At 41.2% G+C, this 18,898-nt stretch overlaps 1 protein-coding gene across 3 annotated transcripts in view; it reads right to left on the bottom strand.

Moving 5' to 3' along the window:
* The window catches only part of kif26ab (kinesin family member 26Ab), a 79,813-nt gene extending 63,226 nt beyond the window's left edge, over positions 1-16,587 (bottom strand). For 2 of the 3 annotated variants that reach the window (XM_015034191.1, XM_015034192.1), the window contains exons 1-2: positions 16,140-16,587; positions 14,436-14,654 (exon numbers count right to left, since the gene is read on the bottom strand). In XM_015034191.1, coding sequence (XP_014889677.1) covers positions 14,436-14,654; positions 16,140-16,274 — 354 coding nt within the window. In that variant the 5' untranslated portion in view covers positions 16,275-16,587. Of the gene's footprint in view, positions 1-14,435; positions 14,655-14,849; positions 15,129-16,139 lie in introns of those variants that run through there. The other variant, XM_015034193.1, reaches the window with a different exon arrangement.
* Between the last annotated feature and the right edge of the window lie 2,311 nt (positions 16,588-18,898).

Below are 18,898 nucleotides of genomic sequence, written 5' to 3'. Positions count from 1 at the left end.
GCCAACGGGACACGGCCAGATGGGATGGCTCTCAGATCTCCTGCACCGTTTTAGGGACAAAAATTACCCAAACCTGTGTCAACAGCTGGGAAAGGCATCCCCCTGCCGCGCTTTGTGAAAGTGATAAAAATAACGCCGTGAAGTATCCCACTGTGGGTTACACCCAGAACAGGTCTGTTTTTCCTGACTGGGAGGGTCACCGTCAGCCAGAGCTGGACCTCCAGCCAACATACATCAAGGCAGCACTTTCCTACTCCTCCATTTTCGCCCCTGTCCTTTCCTGTTTTGACAGGAAACAGGAGATGATAACGTAGTCGCACAAACAAGCAGAGATTGCCTCCGGCCTGCTGCCATGCTGTCCTCGTGTCTGTTTTCTTTAAAGAGGCTCGTGTCCAGGCATAAAAAAAAAAAAAAAAAAAACAACAAAGGGTTCCAAAAACACCACAGAGGAGCATATGCACACACACACACACACACCTGATGCACACCTGTCGTCCAGACAAGCTTTCAAAAGCTTGTCGCGGCCCATTGTCCAAAAACAAACTGCCTCAGTCACGGACACAAGACTGAGACAGGAAAGATTTAAGCAGCGGCGTTCGCTGGGGGGACCCAAACATCAAACTTGAAGGGTAAGCAGAGGATAAACGTCTCGCAGAGAGAGAGAGGAAGGCTGGAGAGGGGAGTGGTTCCCAGCTTGGATCTCCTGTCCATAGCTCTTTTTGAAATCTGCGTCTTTTATGTTGTCAGGAAGCGCACCGCAGTAAGACACAACAACCAGGGTGACGGAGCCATTAGAGATGGCTTTGTAGACAGTGTGAGAATTTCAAAGGAGTGAGAAACTTTGATTGCCCTTTTTGATCCCCCGCTAGCCTTTGTTTATGAGCTAATTAAGCATTGTTCCACTGCTGCAGGGGTCTTCAGCTCTCCATCCAAATAGCACCATAGCATGACTTTTAAAAGCTGCTTTATTGCTTTTATGACACCCTCTGGCCTAACAATTAGAATGGGAATTACTTTTTATATTACAATCTAGTGTGGGAATCACCTTCTGTCAGGAACGCGCAATTAGTTTTTAAGTTGTGCAAATGTTTGCGTGCCGAGCACACAAAAGAGACAGACACACAGGCGAACACATCAGATGGGTCAAATTCAGTTCAAACCTGGTCTGTGGTGTCTGCATCTGTGGGAGTTCAAGTGTGTCCAGCATTCAGCCCTTGGCTGGACTGCGCAGCCAAAACAGCTCTGCTCTCACAAAGAGATGAAGACATAAAGGCCCAGCATGGGGCGAGGGAGCGCCGAGGGGTCAGCCTTGGACCAAAGGGGAAGGAAGGGGGTAACGTGGACATGGTAATGACCGTGTGACTTTGGTTCACAAGGCCAGCGGAAATGTTAGGACACATCTGAGCAGAAATGTGTTTACCTATTTGTGTCTGAAAGTCACACGTCACTGGAGACGCAGGTGCATCACAGTGATGTAACAACATCATTGAAAAGTTTAGCTGTTCAACTCAAGTAGATACATTTCAATAATATACTGATATATTACAAAATATTTCAGGTCATTTTGATAATTGTATTTCTTTAAAATATCATAAGACAACAGAAAAGGTTTTATAATATGAAATATTATCCCTGATGTGACTGACACAATGAAGGAGAGACAAAGACAAAGATCGACAAGGAGATGCTACAGAACAGACAGGGTTCTGTGTCCTGGCATATAAATCGAAAGTTAAGTGGAAGGAAAAAGTAAAGTGTGGTAGAAAATCTAGTATAGTATATGGGCTTCACCAATTAGTGCATGAAGATCACCATCATTCCTTGCGATCGCCTCCATGTCATGCCATAAAGTTAAATGTAACACGAGTTACATTTAAGATCTTGACGAAGTGGATCATTTCAGGAGAAAACTGTCTGTCTGCATATTGCTTAAATGTGAAATTGCTTTAAAAACAGTGAAACCGCACATGTGTTTGAAGAACCCATATTAGTTTCAAGTCAAGCAGTACATTCAACTTGCATTTTTGGCCACCATAAATGTAATTATTAAAAAGCTGCAAAATTGTGATTTTTGCATAAATTAATCTATAAACATGATATATTAAACATTTACCTTTAAAAAAATATATCAGATGCCCCGTATTTAGTAAAAAAAGAAAAAAAAACACTTCTAAATCAACATTTTAACTATGTTAATAAGAGTGAAATATCACAAGTGTGAGCATCACAGCATCAGTTCCTGTTCTCACCACTAAAACGTAGCAGGAATTCATCAGATTCACAAGCGCAGGTGTGCTTCCCAGGAACTTCCACCCCTTTAGTGCCAGGAATCTGTTGAGGGACAGCATTTCCGTGTTGCACAGACATGTTCAGAGGCATTCCAGTGATGTTTTCGTTTGATGCATAAATTTAGAGCAGTAAACAACAGTTACGATCTGTCAATTTGATTTAGACGTCACCGAGACAAGAATTACTTCGGACCCCTGAAGCCTGTTTCAAAGATTAACTGCAAACCGAAAATGCAAAACCTTAAAGATGGTACAAAGAAGGTATGAAGCTCTAATTAAAACCAACTCGAAATGAAAGTTAAATATTGAGACAACCTAACTTTACTAGATTCATCCACCAAACAAACATTTTACTAAAAGTAGGGATGTCAGAATCCCCAAATATTAGTACTTGATGCCTATTAAGGCATTTTTAAATGACTGATATAGGAGACGATCATCCATCAAAAGAACACAAAAAAGATACAAGATTTTATCCCAACAATGAAAAAAAAAAATCTTTACTTAAATTTTAAAAAAAAAAAAAAAAGGTATTTGGACAAAAAAAAACGTGGGGAGCCACATAACAGCCCACACTCTTCACAGGAAATTCTGCGAGCTTGATGTCACTCTCAGCAGGGGAGCTGCTCGCTACGCTGGGGGGGTCTGCACCACAAAGTTCCCTGAACAAGCAGGATGCCTCATCTTTTACAGGCGATGCTGAGGTGAGCAGGAAACGCAGAGAGACGGGAAGAGGCAGTTTGGGACTCGTAAACAGAAAGGTTTAAGTTTAAGTGCTCGGCACACATGAAGGAGATAAAGCAGCCCAGAGCTCTCCACCAAAGAGAGTGACATCATAAAACAGAACGGCGACAACAAGAGGGGAAGCATAAAGGACGTGTCTATTAATGGGAGGCCGATCATAAAAGAGAGGAGATGGAAGGTTTACTTCAGCATGCATCAGCTGGGAGTCATGACCATCTCAAGATGTCAACATTTTTCAAGGCAGTAAAGCTCTGCTATTTGAATATAAATCTAATTATCCATGTGTGGCTGTTTTTAGGAACATCAGTAACTCTTGGTCCAAGTCGTTGCAGACATGCAGCGAAAGGCAACAAAATATTTGGCGAAGTGAGCAGTTTCATTTGGAATCTTCCTGGGAGTCTTAAAAACAGCTTTTGTTGTTTCTGTGAAAGAATAATAGGAAACCAGATTCAAACTGCAAACACCATTTTACTTTGAATATCTTTTTGGTTGCATTTTTGTCAACCAGTTGTTTTTAAAAAATCTGCCAAATAAACCAATATTAACTAGTGTTTATGTGCTATACGATAACATTAGACTTCACATGGGGTGACTGCCGCAGTGGTAGAGCAGTTGTTTTGCAATCATAAGGTTGTAGGTTCGATTCCAGCTTCCTCCTGTCACATGTTGATGTGACCCTGGGCAAGGCACTTAATCCCAAATTGCCTACCGACCTGCATATTGTTGTAGAAATGTGTGGTGAATTTGGCTCTAATGAAAGTATTCTACTGCAAGAAAAACATTTCAACATTTGCACTGGAAAATGTTTCACCATCTTCTGACGTCTCCCTGCTCACCGCAGCGTTGTTTTATTAACAGAAGCTTTTTAAGAGGCAAAAAGTACCCTTTGGATGCTCTATTTCCTAGAAGTACATAAGTTTGTTGAACTGCTTCGAAGAACCTCAGGTGCCAATCTCAGAAAAGAACACACCTACTGTATCTTTATTGAGTTTTTCTTCAAAAAAAAAATCCATTATGAAAATCCATACAATTGCAGATGACCTTTTCAGTGCTCTGCCTGTTGAGAAATTCAACAACATATTTTTTTTTTTTTTTTTATGGAAATAAAACCAACTTGGCTGCCATTTTGCAGAATGCAGGGCTATTCCATTTCCTTTCAAATGTCAGCAGACAAATTATTATGTCAGGCCATTTAAGGCTGAAAGAAAAATGCTAGGTGGACAAACAGCTTTCTTTTCTAAAGCAATGCGTCGTAATGATTTGGAGCAAATCTAGAATGTAGGGTATTTCCATAAAGGGGATTGAAATGTAATTTATTTCCATGTCCTTGAAAGCTTAGAAAGTAAAAATCTAATAACTAGCAAAACCATCTGAGCTTCACAAACATAAAAGTAACGTTCAGCCACAATCTCCAGCAAACAGGTCACCACCAGATATGTGTCCGTGTGTCACAATGAGGACAAAAGCCTGACTGTAATAATGCAATCATAAATTGGTAGCAGTTACGACCAGAGAGATGGATGACTCCTGCTGCAAAGTGGAAAAGATGGAGGGACTTTGAGCGAGCTTCATCTTTCTTTTCTCTCTGGTGCTTACACGCACATCCGCACATCATCAATACACGCAGTCACCCTCGCTCGCGGAGCTGGATGCTCAAGCATGAAATGAACATGAGCAATGTGAACTTTGACTGGCATTTTCACACCTCGCCAGGATTTATGGGGCACTATATATACGTATCAGAATGAAGCCGCTGATGATAAAAAATAGCCCAAAGCTTAGGTAGGAAGTCCAGGGAGATGAGTTAACGCTACCTGTTTACCAATCATAACACAGAATCCATCAGCTATTACACAAATAGAATCACCGGAAGATGCTGGTGTGCCTCCTAACAGACACAAATGGAGAAATATGATGTGAAAGCAAACGGATGCACTTACACAGCGGCCGCAAACCGCAACCACAATGTGCTTCTGTTGGTGTGTAAAAGGTTCTTTAGGCAATAAAAAGAAATATTCATGTGCATCCATACATTCTTTCCTGGTCTTTAGCTTGTCCAAAGGTCTAGACATCCCTCTCCCAGGTCCAGGCTAAATTTAAAGTAAAGTCCCTCCACCATGGTCTGGGTCTTTCTTGGGGTCTCCTGGTTCTGGTGGAGTGGCGGCTCGTCTCTAAACTCTGCAATGGATGATGAACCTGAGCCCAGCCCCCATTTCTTAGTATTAAAATAAATGGGAAATATTAAGTACAGAGCTGTGTACCACTGCTCTCCCTCTCACACAGTGTGACGTCACCTCTGATTCTTATATAAATGACTTCCACAGTATAAATGTTTCTTTAGGCTCCTTTAAACGTATAAATAAATGAATTATGTCATATCTTATCACATCTGACAATTAAATTAGAGCTTTTTTTCAGACAAATATGGAGTTGGACACCACTGCTATTTATGTTGAAATTATCTTTTGGAAATAGTCTATTATCTAGATCCTGGGAAGAAATTTAAAAAGGAAATGAGATATGTTGTTATTCTTTTTAGCTTTATTTCAAAAATTAAATGTATAATTTTATCTTGCACAAACATTTTGTAAAAACAGTTAAGGGTTCAGAAGAGCTAAAGTTGGCTTGTTGTGTTTCTTGTAATAAGTAGTTATTACATAAAGCACCTCTATAGAAGCAAATACCAAAAAGGCTTGCCTGACTGGTTATTTCTGAAAGTACATGTTACCAAATGCTGGCAACCTTCTGAACTGACAGATGACTTGTAATTTCTTTATTGATTCTGTCAAAGGAATAAAACAAACAAGGCTAAGTCAGCTCCAACTCGGGATCACACTCTGCTAAACCCCTGTTTGCCCTGAACATGGGAGCCACGCCCAGACAGCTCAGAGTTTGCTGTCTGCATATCCATCTTGGCAACGATGCACAACGCTGGCATTCTCTTTCAGCACATCGCTATAAGCCAGGCGATTTGTCTGCTACCACAAGGCCTGCTGTCAATTGAGCACATTTTATGGAGCCAGTAGGAGATTACCTCCAGCCCATCGGTGTCTGCGCACCATGTTGAAAATTTATCTCAACAACAATGTCTCTCCAATTCTCTAAATCAGACTCGATAATGGACTGCAAACCGCCCGGATTGTGCGCGTCTCACTCCAGTGTGACATATAGCGCTGAACGCTGAGAGATCCAAGACAGCAAGAAGCAAACACTCATTCAGACTTCAGACTTTTACTGTTGCATATTTAGATCCACAAAGTCAGGCTGATGCATTTTTCCAATGGCTGCACATCTTGTTTCATTTGTGTTCTTTGTTCACTGACATTTCTGCCTCTGCCGCTCTGTTCTCATGCTCTGTAGATCTGTGCAGTGCTGTAACACATCGCCCTCTCAGTCTGCGCTTCGGCTTCATTGTTCATTTCAGTCTGGCTCTTTGTAACTTGTAATCCTTTGCCAAACAGCAGCAAACTCTTTTGGGCGAAGGTTGTTATGTACAATAATGATTCTTCAAACACACAGAGAGTGGAAGACAGTGAGAGAACAGAGAGGTGCTGGAGACTACTGCAGCAGAACAAGGAGCATTACCTACCAGTTATGTAAGAATGAACCAGAATAAACGTAGAGGAACAAACTCAGATCCATGATCAAAAGATAATGTAAATGAACCAGTAACAATAATTATCACACGATTATTTTTAACAGGATTGAAAAGAAAGCAATGGATAAACACTTCAAATTCAACGTCCAGCATAACAACTTCCAATCTGTTTCTTCAGCAGGGAAAGGGAAGCCGACAGAATTAAAGATATGATGGATTTAGCTGAAAATGTTGCAAACCGACGGCAAACGATTTTCGCCTGGGCACAGAGGTTCACCTTCTGGATAAACCGTTGCAGTCAAAAATAGAATGGCTTTCAGTGGCCTCAAACTCCAGTCCTTAAGGGCAACTTTTCGATGTCTCTCTGCTTCAGCACACCTTGCTCCAATATTAGCTCATTAGCAGAGCTCTGTGGAGCTAGACAGCATGCTAGTGAGGCAGTTTCACCAATTAATTCAAGTGTGTTCAAAGCATGTTCATGTGTTCAACATTCAAACTTTAAAAATGACCATCCAGCCTAAGTAAAGAGAAGCATGCAATTGATTTTCACAAACCTTGTCAAACATTTAGCGAGTAGCAGTCTGCAAAATTGCAGAAATTGTATGTTCTGTTTGTATTTCTCCAATGACCCCCATAGGTATTGTGTGCAAGTACAACATGTGATATATGGGCATAGATGTATGAATTTGAATGCCTGACATTTCAAGACTTTAATCAACTTGATCATTTAAATCAAGACTAGAAAATTTCACCAATGCACATTTGAAGAACTCATGTAAGATGTCTTGAAAATTACTGAACTGAAGTATTCGCTTTATTTATTTCATTTTATTTCAATAATAAATAAGCCACTGCAACCTATTCAACCTCTGAAGGTGTGAATATCCACGTTTAAGAATAGCTATGCTCTCTTTGGCAGGTAACTCTGCAAACATTACAGCACCAAAGACGCAACAGCAACAACCAGATGGCCCGAAAACGATGCATCCTGATAAACCTGTGAATGTGGGTCTTGTTGTGTGTTTGTGTGTCAGCTCCTGTTTCATCCTGTCTGCAGTGGAGCCGCTCATCTGAGCAGCCTGAAGTGCAGCGTAGGCGGAAAGAGTGGCAGTGACTCCAGGTGTTGCATTCCGGCCGATTCCTGACGAATGGGGATGAGCATCGGCCTCGCTCTCTTTCAAACCAAAACCCATCAGCCTCCTGCAACTGCACAGCCTGAACCCATTACCAGCACTAACTTGGCAATTTGCTCCTTGCAATTGCAATAAGTAGTGGACTAGCGAGCAACAACTGGGGCTGATTCACTTTCCCCGTTCGGTAAATGAAAGATGTAGAATGAAGCTGCAGCGGACACAGTGAAGATTTGACCGTCACTCCGGAGTCGCCCGGAGGTTTGAAAATGAGGCTGGTGGCTGGTGAAAGTGCTTCGAAAGCAGAGCCAGCTGTGAAAATCTGCAAGCAGGAAGTGAATGAGAAACTCACTGCACCTCACATAACTACTGACACAGTTGTTCCACTATTTAAAGAGCATGGTTAACCTGGAGTGTTTGGAAGAAAAGAAAAAAAATGAACGGCAGGTTAAGATTTATTAATAGATGAAGACTTTTGTTGATTCTGGTTGTCAAAAAAAGTCATTAGAAGTGAATTTGATCTGATCAATCTAAGTTTTTTTATTTACAGTAATGTGTTAAATGCAGAAACACTTCCCATTGCTGAGATACTGAAAGCGCAGTACTTTGTTGTGGCATGAAAAGTAATTACGTTGATTAATTTTAAATTAAAATTTCTTATAAAATGACAGTTATGCTTTACTATGGAAAAGATGAACAGCTTAGGGACATAAGTTAAACTTTTATCTGTAGGTAATACACACAAAAAAATGGATAAAAGTAATTTATTAACCAATAATTTTTCCAGAATCTCTGATCACATGCAGAAATCAGATTTTGACCTTTAAAAAGAAGGCTTCACTGATACAGAAAAGTGATTCTTTGACACTAAAATCTATCCGTTCGCTTGAAAGAGAATGTATAAACATCTACTACAGAGAGCAGTAAATTGGCCTAAAACGACTGCATGCTGCTACTGCTCAAACATACAGTGCTGCACAGTAGCACCATGACTGATGTCTATGGTCTCTGCACCACTTGACACCAGATTATTGCTCTACAGTTTAATATAGCCACATGCCATAAAGCAGAAGTCACACTGCATGCAGGGATGAAGCGGGAGCACAGCTCATCTCCTCTCTTCTCCTGTATCGTTTCTCATCTCCTCCCTGACTCTTTGCAGTGAAACAGGCTGCTGAGCACACACACACACGCTCACACACACACACAAATATGACAGAGAGCCTCTGGGGCTCAGGTGTTTAAAGGTGCACAAAACAATATGGCCATGGACTGTTTTAACTCTACGTTATCTCAAGTTTCACAACCGGGAGGGCTCTTCAAAGTCTTTCCTTCCATCTGTCTGCCAGTCACTCCATCCTGCTCTCCTGCTGAGAAATTGGCACAGCACACCTGTTCCAGCAACCCCCTGCCCCAAATGCTAATCTACCAGACGTTTTACGACAACTGATTGCAAGGACAGAGGTCAGCAATCGAGGAAGAAGCGACAATCTGCATGAGAAACCTCGCAGTTAAATCGAGCTGACTTTTTCATGTTTATTGCAGTTGCTTGTACATCCGCATGCGTCCATGCGCATCACTGTCATCTTTAAAGAAATATTCCAATAAAGCTGAGCATTTTTGCCTTGGGCAAAAAAGAAAGGCATGCCGGCTTTGACGCAATCTAAATGCATCAAACACGAGCTTCTCTGCTGCTTCAGGAACCTGATCTGAGACACCTACAGACACACCAACATGACTTACATTTGAGCGGACTGATGATCAAATGAGGAACAAAAATGAAACAAATCCAACATGAATCCCAGTGAGTCATTTATGAAAATTATTCCTCCCATAATTCATTAATTCAAAGTAGGAAAAAAAAAACCCTGCAAGACGACTGATGGTATAAATTAATTTGTGCAGCCACATTCGTAGTCACATGGATGTACACGATCCATAAGAGCCAGAGACGCTTTGTGCATACATCCGAGACATGATTAGCCGTAGTGTACTTTCTCTCCATGTACAGGATCCCACTTGGTTGTAGATTCACTAGATGGTCTCCAGTGGCCTGATTAATGGTCAAGGTTTCTGATTCCACAGTGCAAAGGTCCCAGGAAAGGCGAGGCCGACCTTAACCTCCAACAGCTTCAACCCCTCGCAGGCCTGCAGGACATTATCTTTTAATCCGTCTGCATGCTAATTTACCTCACAAGGTCTACTGTTGCTTCTATATTCATAAATCTCAATATTTAATAGGAACTGTTACAGTACCAGTAAAAGCAATCTGCAGTTTCTGCATTGCAGCAAACTCCAATCCAGGATTGGCTCAGAGAATAGAAAGCACTGAATCATGTTGATGCATCCAAGTTTCTGTAATCAGTATAAACATGATATAAGACAATTAAGAAGCTATAAAGTGTATAATACACCGACTTATTACTTGGACATTAAAAGGATCTGAACTGATATCACTGTAAATGTGCTGACAAAGTATTCATACACTGTGTCAAGTTTTATTTTTTTGTCATTTTCAAAGTATTTCACTTAGATTCCAAGCCAAAAAGCATTTGGCAACTCTGGAAAAGCTGCAGAGATCCTCATCTCAGGTGGAACAATCAAAACTATTAGAACTAGACACAAACCTCCCATATTTGGCCTTTATGGAAGAACGGACACAGAAAGGACATAAGAAGTTCAGTTTGTCACAATCGATAAATGACACAACAAATGCATAGAAGAAAGTGCTACCCAGATGAGAACAAAGTTGAAATATTTAAGTTAATGCAAAACATTACACATGGTAGAAAGCTAACACTAGCATCACCCTAAAGACGCAATGCCTGTTATAAAATATGGTGGTGGTAGAATTATGCTGTAGGTATGCAGTTCTTTAACAAATAATGGATGAAAACCTTTTAGAGGCAACTAATGACTTGACACAGAGGGTGAGGTGCCAGCTAGAAAATGATTCTCTAACACTCAATCAGAGCTGCAGAGGAAAATATATCAAATTGTATAAGGTAAAATGTTAAGAGCAAAATGTTGTTGAATAAAAGCAGGTCTGTATTTTTCCACTTTAGTTTTAACAAACAAGATTTAGTTTAAGCAAACAAGAGAATAATTAAGATTTTAGATGTCCCATTGGTCAAAAAGAAATCCAACCTTTCTGACTTTCATTCTCGCTGAATGTTATCTCTCGGTGAGCTCCGCAAATGCAATTAAAGTGATCCCTTTCAAACAGGAAAGATAGAAATGTTTGTGCGTTATCTGGTCTGATTTGCTTCAACCTGGCCCGAGGCGAGGAATAATAATCTTTCCTGGCAGCAGGTGATTTGTTGCATTTATAGAGGTCTGTGAACTAACTAATTTAGGCCTCCCTCTGCTCCTGTGCAAACAGCTCACAGAGAAGATGGCAGGTTTGCAACGGGAAAACAATTTGGTTATTTTTCCTGCATCTAATCAGGATACCAGTGTATCTCTTAACTTCGTATTAGGGATTCTTTCATGTCAGAGATTTTCGCTCTGCAGTGAGACTTTGTGGGCGGAGGTTCCAGTCAAACTCCTATCAGTTTGCAGCAATTGTTGACAGATCCTCTGATTACAGTAAGGAGCTTAGTGGTTTCTTTGATGTGGAGTTTTAAGCACTAATCTTTTTCTAAAATCATCCCTTAGCCACTGCGTTCGGCCATAAGAAGCAGTTTAAAATTAATCAAATTAAGGAACACAGACAGTCTACCACTAATGGCTGAATCACTCATCATCACAGTTTTAGGTATGCAAATCAAATAGGCGAAATCCCTTGATTCAATAAAGTATGGGGGTTGGCACCTACATTTAGACAGAAGCATTTAATGTCTGGACAACATGAAACGAGTTAAGGCATCCAGCATGGAGGAAAGAAAGAAAGAATTGCAGGACTGTGAATAAAATAATGATTAATTAGTGAAATGTTATTTTTGGTATTGGTGCCAAATGTGTGCAAGCACAAAGTGCACATAGACATAAGCCTATGCAACTCTGCATCTTTGTGTCTGCACAAGTGTGCATGTAAGCACTTTTTGGTGATGATGGTGGCCAAAAATGTTTTTTTCAGTGCAAGAACAGGGGATTCCAATTAGAAGTTGTGGACCACTGCTTTAAGGAATCCTGTTTTGCTCTGCCTTTGCAGTGGCAAGTTTTCAAAGAATGTCTATACCAGCTGTGCACATCCCCAGACTTGCATCTTTTTTCTCTGCAAAATAGCTCTAGCTATTCAGATCTCAATTGGATTTAGGCCTGGATTTTATAAAAAAATAAATAAATAAATTTGTATTGTTGTACTTAAATTTTACAGCCCCACTTTCCATTGGCCTGTCATGTGAAATACCAGTAGAACACGTTGAAATTTGTAGATTTATCATTGCATAATTCAAAGCATAAATTTTAATATGAATACTTTTGCATGTTACTAATTTTCCCCTGCACATTGTTTCCTCACACAACTGGTGGCTTTTTGACAAAGCTGTGCTGAATTGCAGACACAAAGGGAGGGGCCCTCGCTTCCACAGCTTTCTTGTGGGACATACTGTAAGCACGTTCCTCCAGACCCAAACAGGAAAATACAAAAAAAAACTGTCTGGGAGGCTTCAGAGTGTGTGAAAAGTCAACTTTCCCTCCAGCAGGCTTGATGTTGGAAAGCACATTCACTCTTCCTTGAATTTTAGTCCTCCTGATACTACTACTGTATTCAAACAATACAGTATGCAGAGAGAGGGGATGTCTGGGGACTGAGTGACTTCCTCTTAAGAAGAAAAAAAAAAAGCAGGTCTGCAGGCAGATTGGGAGGGTGGGGAAGTGTGACCTCGGGTAAACAGTCTCCGCTCTTGGTTTTTCCCAGGACAGACCCAAACACTGTCCAAATCAAAGCAGATTGCAGGATCCCAGACACACCAGCAGGCCCCGGGAGTGACCCCGCTGACCTTACACCCTCCATGGAGGAAGTAATTTGGAACCAATCATCCATCCTATGAGGCCCAACAGGTGAGCTACTCAAACCTCAAAAAGACAATGAGGTTTTTATCCTTTCGCCTAGAGGACGCCATACCACAGCCACCGCACAACAACAGTACCCAGCCATCACTGCTTGCCACCCTGGAATTAAGGCCTCATTTAGCCTTCAACAAGAGCAAATAGTGGGTAAAGAGGAGGTCTTCATCTCTTTCTTCCTCTTAGAGCACCTGGAGAGAACCACAAAGTGCTGCCAGAGGGTCTGTCACTAAACACAAGAGGTCAGTTCCAATGACAGATGACAGGACTCAAGTGAAGCCTTTATGGATATATGAAGTGGATATACCTGATAGCTGAATACAGATGTGCTCTGAACTTCTCATAATGGACAGACCACACATAAGGAGTCCAGGTGGTTGAGAAATGTCCCCTTGTCCTTTTGAACAGCTGCTCCTGGTTGAACCACAGGTGCTGTGGGATTACAGGTGAACCCTAAAGTGATGAAACTCAATCTCATGTTGAAATTCTCCCCCCTTTAATGACAAAAAATTATAACAAAGGAGCACGGACCAGAGGACAAACCCAGCCCGCCACAACAGTGGGGGCAAAACCTATATTTAACAGTGGTGGGAATTTTGGGAGCAGCAGCACAGGAACACTTTCAATGGACATCGAAGGCCGACTGGGACTGAACTTCCTCCTTAGCCTCCAACGTGAGCGGCCCAGTCGTTTCAGGCCCGTGGACACCCCCCGTACCCCCCACACCCAACAGCGACATAAAAAAAGATAAGCATTGTTTGGTAGAACAAAGGGGACCACTTTAAATGTCTCAAAAGCGTCCAGTTTCACATCCAAGGCCAGCATTTGAAGTCAAGTAGAGCAATAAATAATGCCACAAGAGAATGATGAGAGTCTTCTAGGTTCTGTTAGAAAATAGCAAGTGGAACTTCATTGTCCTTCAACCCACAGTGAATAACAAGGGCAAGAACATATGAAGGAGACAAACATCTTCAAAGAAGCAACTCAGAGTGAGAATTAATAATCAGGAGTCCAAAACCACCTTCTCCACACATATGTTCACATATGGGCCAATATTATAGGATATTGGCTAAAAATGCTTCCCCGCTGATATTGTCCACATGTTACAAATTCTGGTTAAAACAATTGGAACTAATATGGCACCCACAAGTGATGTGTAATTGAGATGCAGTTTCTTAACAGCCAGCCAACACCCATGTAGAATGCCAGATTAGTTTTGCTGCCACAGGTTATATTTCCATCCAGGATGGACCACATGTTGAAAGTGTACTTTAAACTCCTGACTAGCAATTCTCTCTTTGAAATACACATATAGGACTGATACAGGTTGTCCTCCATTGAACGTTTACAAAACATTACCTGGGGCCACTGTGTGGCCTCTGAACCATCCCATGTGAGAACTATTGGGAGCCCATCTCTTACCAGTATGGTACCCAACACTGGGATTCCAGCTACCTCACATGGGTCCTAAATGTACTGTACAATTTAAGGTGTCCAATTGGTTTTACCATATAGGTTGTATTTAGTGAAGACAATCAGGGTCTACTTAGACCCCACCAGATTGAGAAAACCCCATGGGACCAACATGGGGTACTTTCTTGCCCCAATATATGGTGGGGGAACTAAATGGGGAAGGGAGATTTGCCTGAGGGAATATAAACTAACCTTTAAGGAGTTGTGGTCAGCCAGAGTTTGCGCCTGTTTCTTCAGTTCCGACACCTTCCTTTGGCACTGCTGGCAAAAGCCTCCTTTCTCCTCCGACTCGGTGATGGAAACTGACCCGGCGCCCTCAGGTGGAGGACGGCTGCTGCATCGCGCTTCCTCCGCTGAGTGAAATCTTTTCCTGGGGCTCACCGCGGACTCTCCACTGGGACATCCCTCCACCTTCAGCACAAGATTTAAAAGAAAAAAAGAAAAGAAGAAGAAGAAGAAGTTTATCAGGTTAGCAGTTCATGCGTCAGGTGCGTACAGGTGACAGAGGTAAACAAGAGCACCTTTTGAGTGCGCAGAACAGAGAGATGCAGGTTAAACAAGAATGGAGACGTAGTCAATAGTTCACCCCGATTGTGACACACTTACAGTGAACACGCGGCTGTGGAGGTCTTCTCCATCAGAAGCCAAAATGCCCTCAAACGTTCTCATTCTCCCAGATCCGAGGTTTACACCTTCAGGAGAATCTTTCGTCAAAGTCAAAGTGAAAAACGCGAGGCAGAGCCATAGGCTACTCTGAAAATTAGACTCACTGTCATCTATCACACTGCACGTTGGCAAGAGCTGCACAGCCAAAGTAACAAGGGAGCTTGTCCATAAGTTTGCAAGCAGCGCAGGAGTTTTTTGGCAGATCAATAGAGGAGGCGGTGTAGCCTGCTGAAGTGGGAGGGCGAAACAAACTTTCTGCCCCTGGGTGGGGTCTCATTATTCTAGAGTAGAAAGTTTAAAAGCTCTTTTGACAGCTAAATTATTTAAGATGTTTCTTTTATTATTCTCGTATAAATACGTAGACATGGTGCTCTACGCATTAAATGGAAATATGGAAATTTAAAATGCTAATTTATAATCCTGAAATTAGGTCAAGTAGATTAACTTTAGATGATTAATCTAAAACAATGACTTCATTTAAATATATATATATAACTAAGGAGTTAGTTTAACAAAAAATTAAACAACTTTCAGTCCAAGAGCATCGCCCCTGCGCGTCGTTAATGGGACTCTGGCGCCATCGTCTGGGTAAAGAACAAAACGGCATTTCTCAGACTTGAATTAAAGGGCTTCACTATGGGTTTAATATTTAATTAGTAAACTTTGAATATTTCATGTGGGTGATGTCAGCCACGGTGGCCACCCCTGAAAAGGGTTTCTAAATTGTCTCTGTCCTTAGTTTTGTACGTGTCATTTCTTATTACAGACTATATGCCATGTTAAACTCCAACTTAAGCCAGAAAACATCTTCTCTAATAGTTTTGAAGTTGGATAGAGATAATCTCAAGACCTTTAGGGCGTTATAGATTCGGATGAGAGAATTATGTGCAATATAACAATCTCTGTTTCACACAAACATGCCCAGAACGTTTTACGATAATCATCTTCTGCTTTTCGATAAATGTCATTAACCACAGTGTTGCATTTTTTGTAGAGATTTATATAAATGTTGGGTTATATTTATGGAAAAAAAAATAGATTTTAGAATTCTAAAAAAAAATAATAATTGAAGAGTTTGAATTAATCTGAGATAAAGAGAAGGGACGTTGCAAGATGCGTTTGAATCTCGGAGAGGAGCGCTCCTGGGCGCATCGTTTTTTCTGGATCCCAACTGTTTTCCCTCATCATATTTCCTCAAGTGTTTATTCATCCCCGAAGAGTCGCTCTTACCTTTGCTTTTCTCCTCAGCAGGTGACTTGTGAAGCCAAATATGATGTCCGAGTCAACAAAGATAGTCCCCAGGTCTATGACGTTGGGGCTGGGCTTCCCCGATTCGGGAGAGCCCGGTGAGTTTGGTAAAGCCATGCCGGCTGCAAGCGCTGCCCGAAAATAGATTTTACTCCTATTTGGTGCTTAGATCCATTAAATTCACGAGTCTCATTGTGCCAGAAAAGATCCGAGAGGTTTTTTAATCCCAACATCCAGGGAACTGCGTTGAGCACGTGTGCGTAAAATAATAACCTCCCGGGTTTCCAGTGACCTGGAGTCCAAGAGAAAGACAAGTACAATCCACCAGGTTTGTATCCACCGTAAGAGGCTACTTTTCGAGGTTGCTCATGTCTAATCTGTGACTGATGCTGCTACAGATCTGAGAGCGAACAAGGAGCACCTTGTGCATCTGCTGCGCACTGATCTCCTGCCTCTCTCCATCTCATCACCCAACTCTCCCTCTCTCACTCAGCCGCCCTCTCTCTCCGCTGTAAGCTCCCCCCTGTCAGGCTGTGATGACCTGCACGATCATCCCCCTCACGACGGTGTAAAACACAGATGCAGTTCTGCCTGTAACCACACACACACACACACACACACACACACACACACACACACACACACACACACACGGAATCACCTCAGGTTAATTATCTTATATCTACTTGCAACGTGTCACTGGAACGCAAGAATGCCTACATTTGTCTTTTTGTCGTCTTCAGGTTAACAAGCCTTCAAAGTTAGACTTGTATAGAAGAAAATGTGACATATTATTATTGGAAAAGGTACTTACATGTGCAACTCTAAGTTATTGTCAAAAAATTCAATTAAAAATGTGAAACTTGTGTTCAGTTATAAATTTATATGCAAGGCGCTAAATCTCAAGTACTTATTTTTGTCAAATTTGATTAACATTACTTGGAATGAAAACCCCAAAGTATGTATTTTAAAAGATATTAAAGAAGATCCAATAGAATTCGATTTTTAACACTCAAATTTGTTTTTACTGGCATACTGCTGATTTGACAATTGTCCGGCAGACTTCTCAGAGTGCTGTATCCAGCCATATTAATGGTATGTTTACTAGAAGGAAATTATGAGGGAAATAAAGATGCACATGCAACAAGCATAACTGCAGCCAGTATCGTGTCATCTGCTTATTTTGGTACTTGTGTTTTCTCAGTTCCACTATCCATGCTCCAGCCCACTGAGAAGCTTTATTGAGATAGTTTCTTCTCTTTCCAGCCGGATTTAATGTGTGCCCACAAAGCCCAAAAGTACAAACACCTGCTTTGCTTAGCATTGTATCACCATGCTTAGTCAACCAGCAAACTGACTGGACATAAACCCTATTTAGAGCCTGATGGTACTGTCAAAAGGAAGATGAGAGACACCAGAGTCAACAATGATGATGCACATGTCCTTCAAAAATGCCACTATTGAGTCCAGTGGAAACATCTTTATTGTCATTACAGTAATCAAACTCTTGTTATAATTAAATGTTTTTATATGTATCCGCTGGTATTTTGATTATTTACTTTTGGTAATAAGCTCCAATTTGTTCTGTACCTTCGTCCTAGTCTTTAACATCCTTTATGAATCACTTTTAATATGGGCCTCGTCCCTACTGTTGTAAATATTTGACCACCAGAGGGCACTAATAAAGCATTGAACTTTAATCCTTAGATGGTCAGTTAAACCTTAAATATGAGAGACAGAGAGAGAGAGAGAGAGAGAGAGAGAGAGAGAGAGAGAGAGAGAGAGAAAACCCATCATGACTAAAGTTACAGACCCGGTCATCATTAAGTAGAACAATGTGAATTTCACATCCTTCATCCCTGTGTGATTCTGAGATATCTGAGTACTTCTAATAGATATGACCTAAGAAAACACTGCTGCTGGGTAATGTTTTCTCATTTATTATTAAAATTCATGGAACATTTTTTGTCATCAGGTGGCCAATATACAGGTTTGTGGTGGAAGAAGATTCTTTCTTAATTAATTAAATAATTTAAATATATATATATATATATATATATATATATATATATATATATATATATATATATATATATATATATATATATATATATATATTTGGCTAGGTTGTCGAGCAGATATTTTAGGAGTGACTTACTGCTCCTCATGAATCTCCTATCTTCTTCGTGGCACCTTCTACCGTAATAAACCCTATATGGGCGGAGATGATTTCTGCTTTCAAAGCGCCGTTTCTGTGTTGACCGCAAGGTCAACGCTGGATAAATAACCGGAAGGGGATCGTAATTTACGCCGTTTTTATTTACAATTAAGATTTTTTTTTATTTGAACTTTTAATTCAAGAAAGTTGCGAGACAAGTTTGGACGTTTTAAGCTTTTCCGCCCAGCAGGAAGTCAATTTCCCTGCAACAAGAACAGTTTGACAGGCAAGCACCGCAGATTGGGAAGGTCAATAATTACTTCATGGATTAATCACTTTTGATTTAAAAAAAAAAAAAAATCAATTTTGTCTGACTTCAGTTGTCACTGAAATAATGACTGCAATCCATAAAGATGATTTACAATGTTCGTCTCCCGTCTCCTCTCCGCTCCAGGAGGTCTGGGTCGGACTTGGGTCTCCCCCTCTGGCCGCTGATGAAATTCAGTGACCCCCCCCCCCCGCGCCCCGGCCGCCTCTGCGTCACCCACCTCCCCCCCACCCCGCCGTGGCCCACCCCGCCGCC

This window comes from Poecilia latipinna, unplaced genomic scaffold, assembly GCF_001443285.1.
Source record: "Poecilia latipinna isolate Pla-1442-1.1 unplaced genomic scaffold, P_latipinna-1.0 Scaffold290, whole genome shotgun sequence".
Taxonomy (NCBI): domain Eukaryota; kingdom Metazoa; phylum Chordata; class Actinopteri; order Cyprinodontiformes; family Poeciliidae; genus Poecilia; species Poecilia latipinna.
This window is presented reverse-complemented; position numbering and strand designations above follow the sequence as displayed.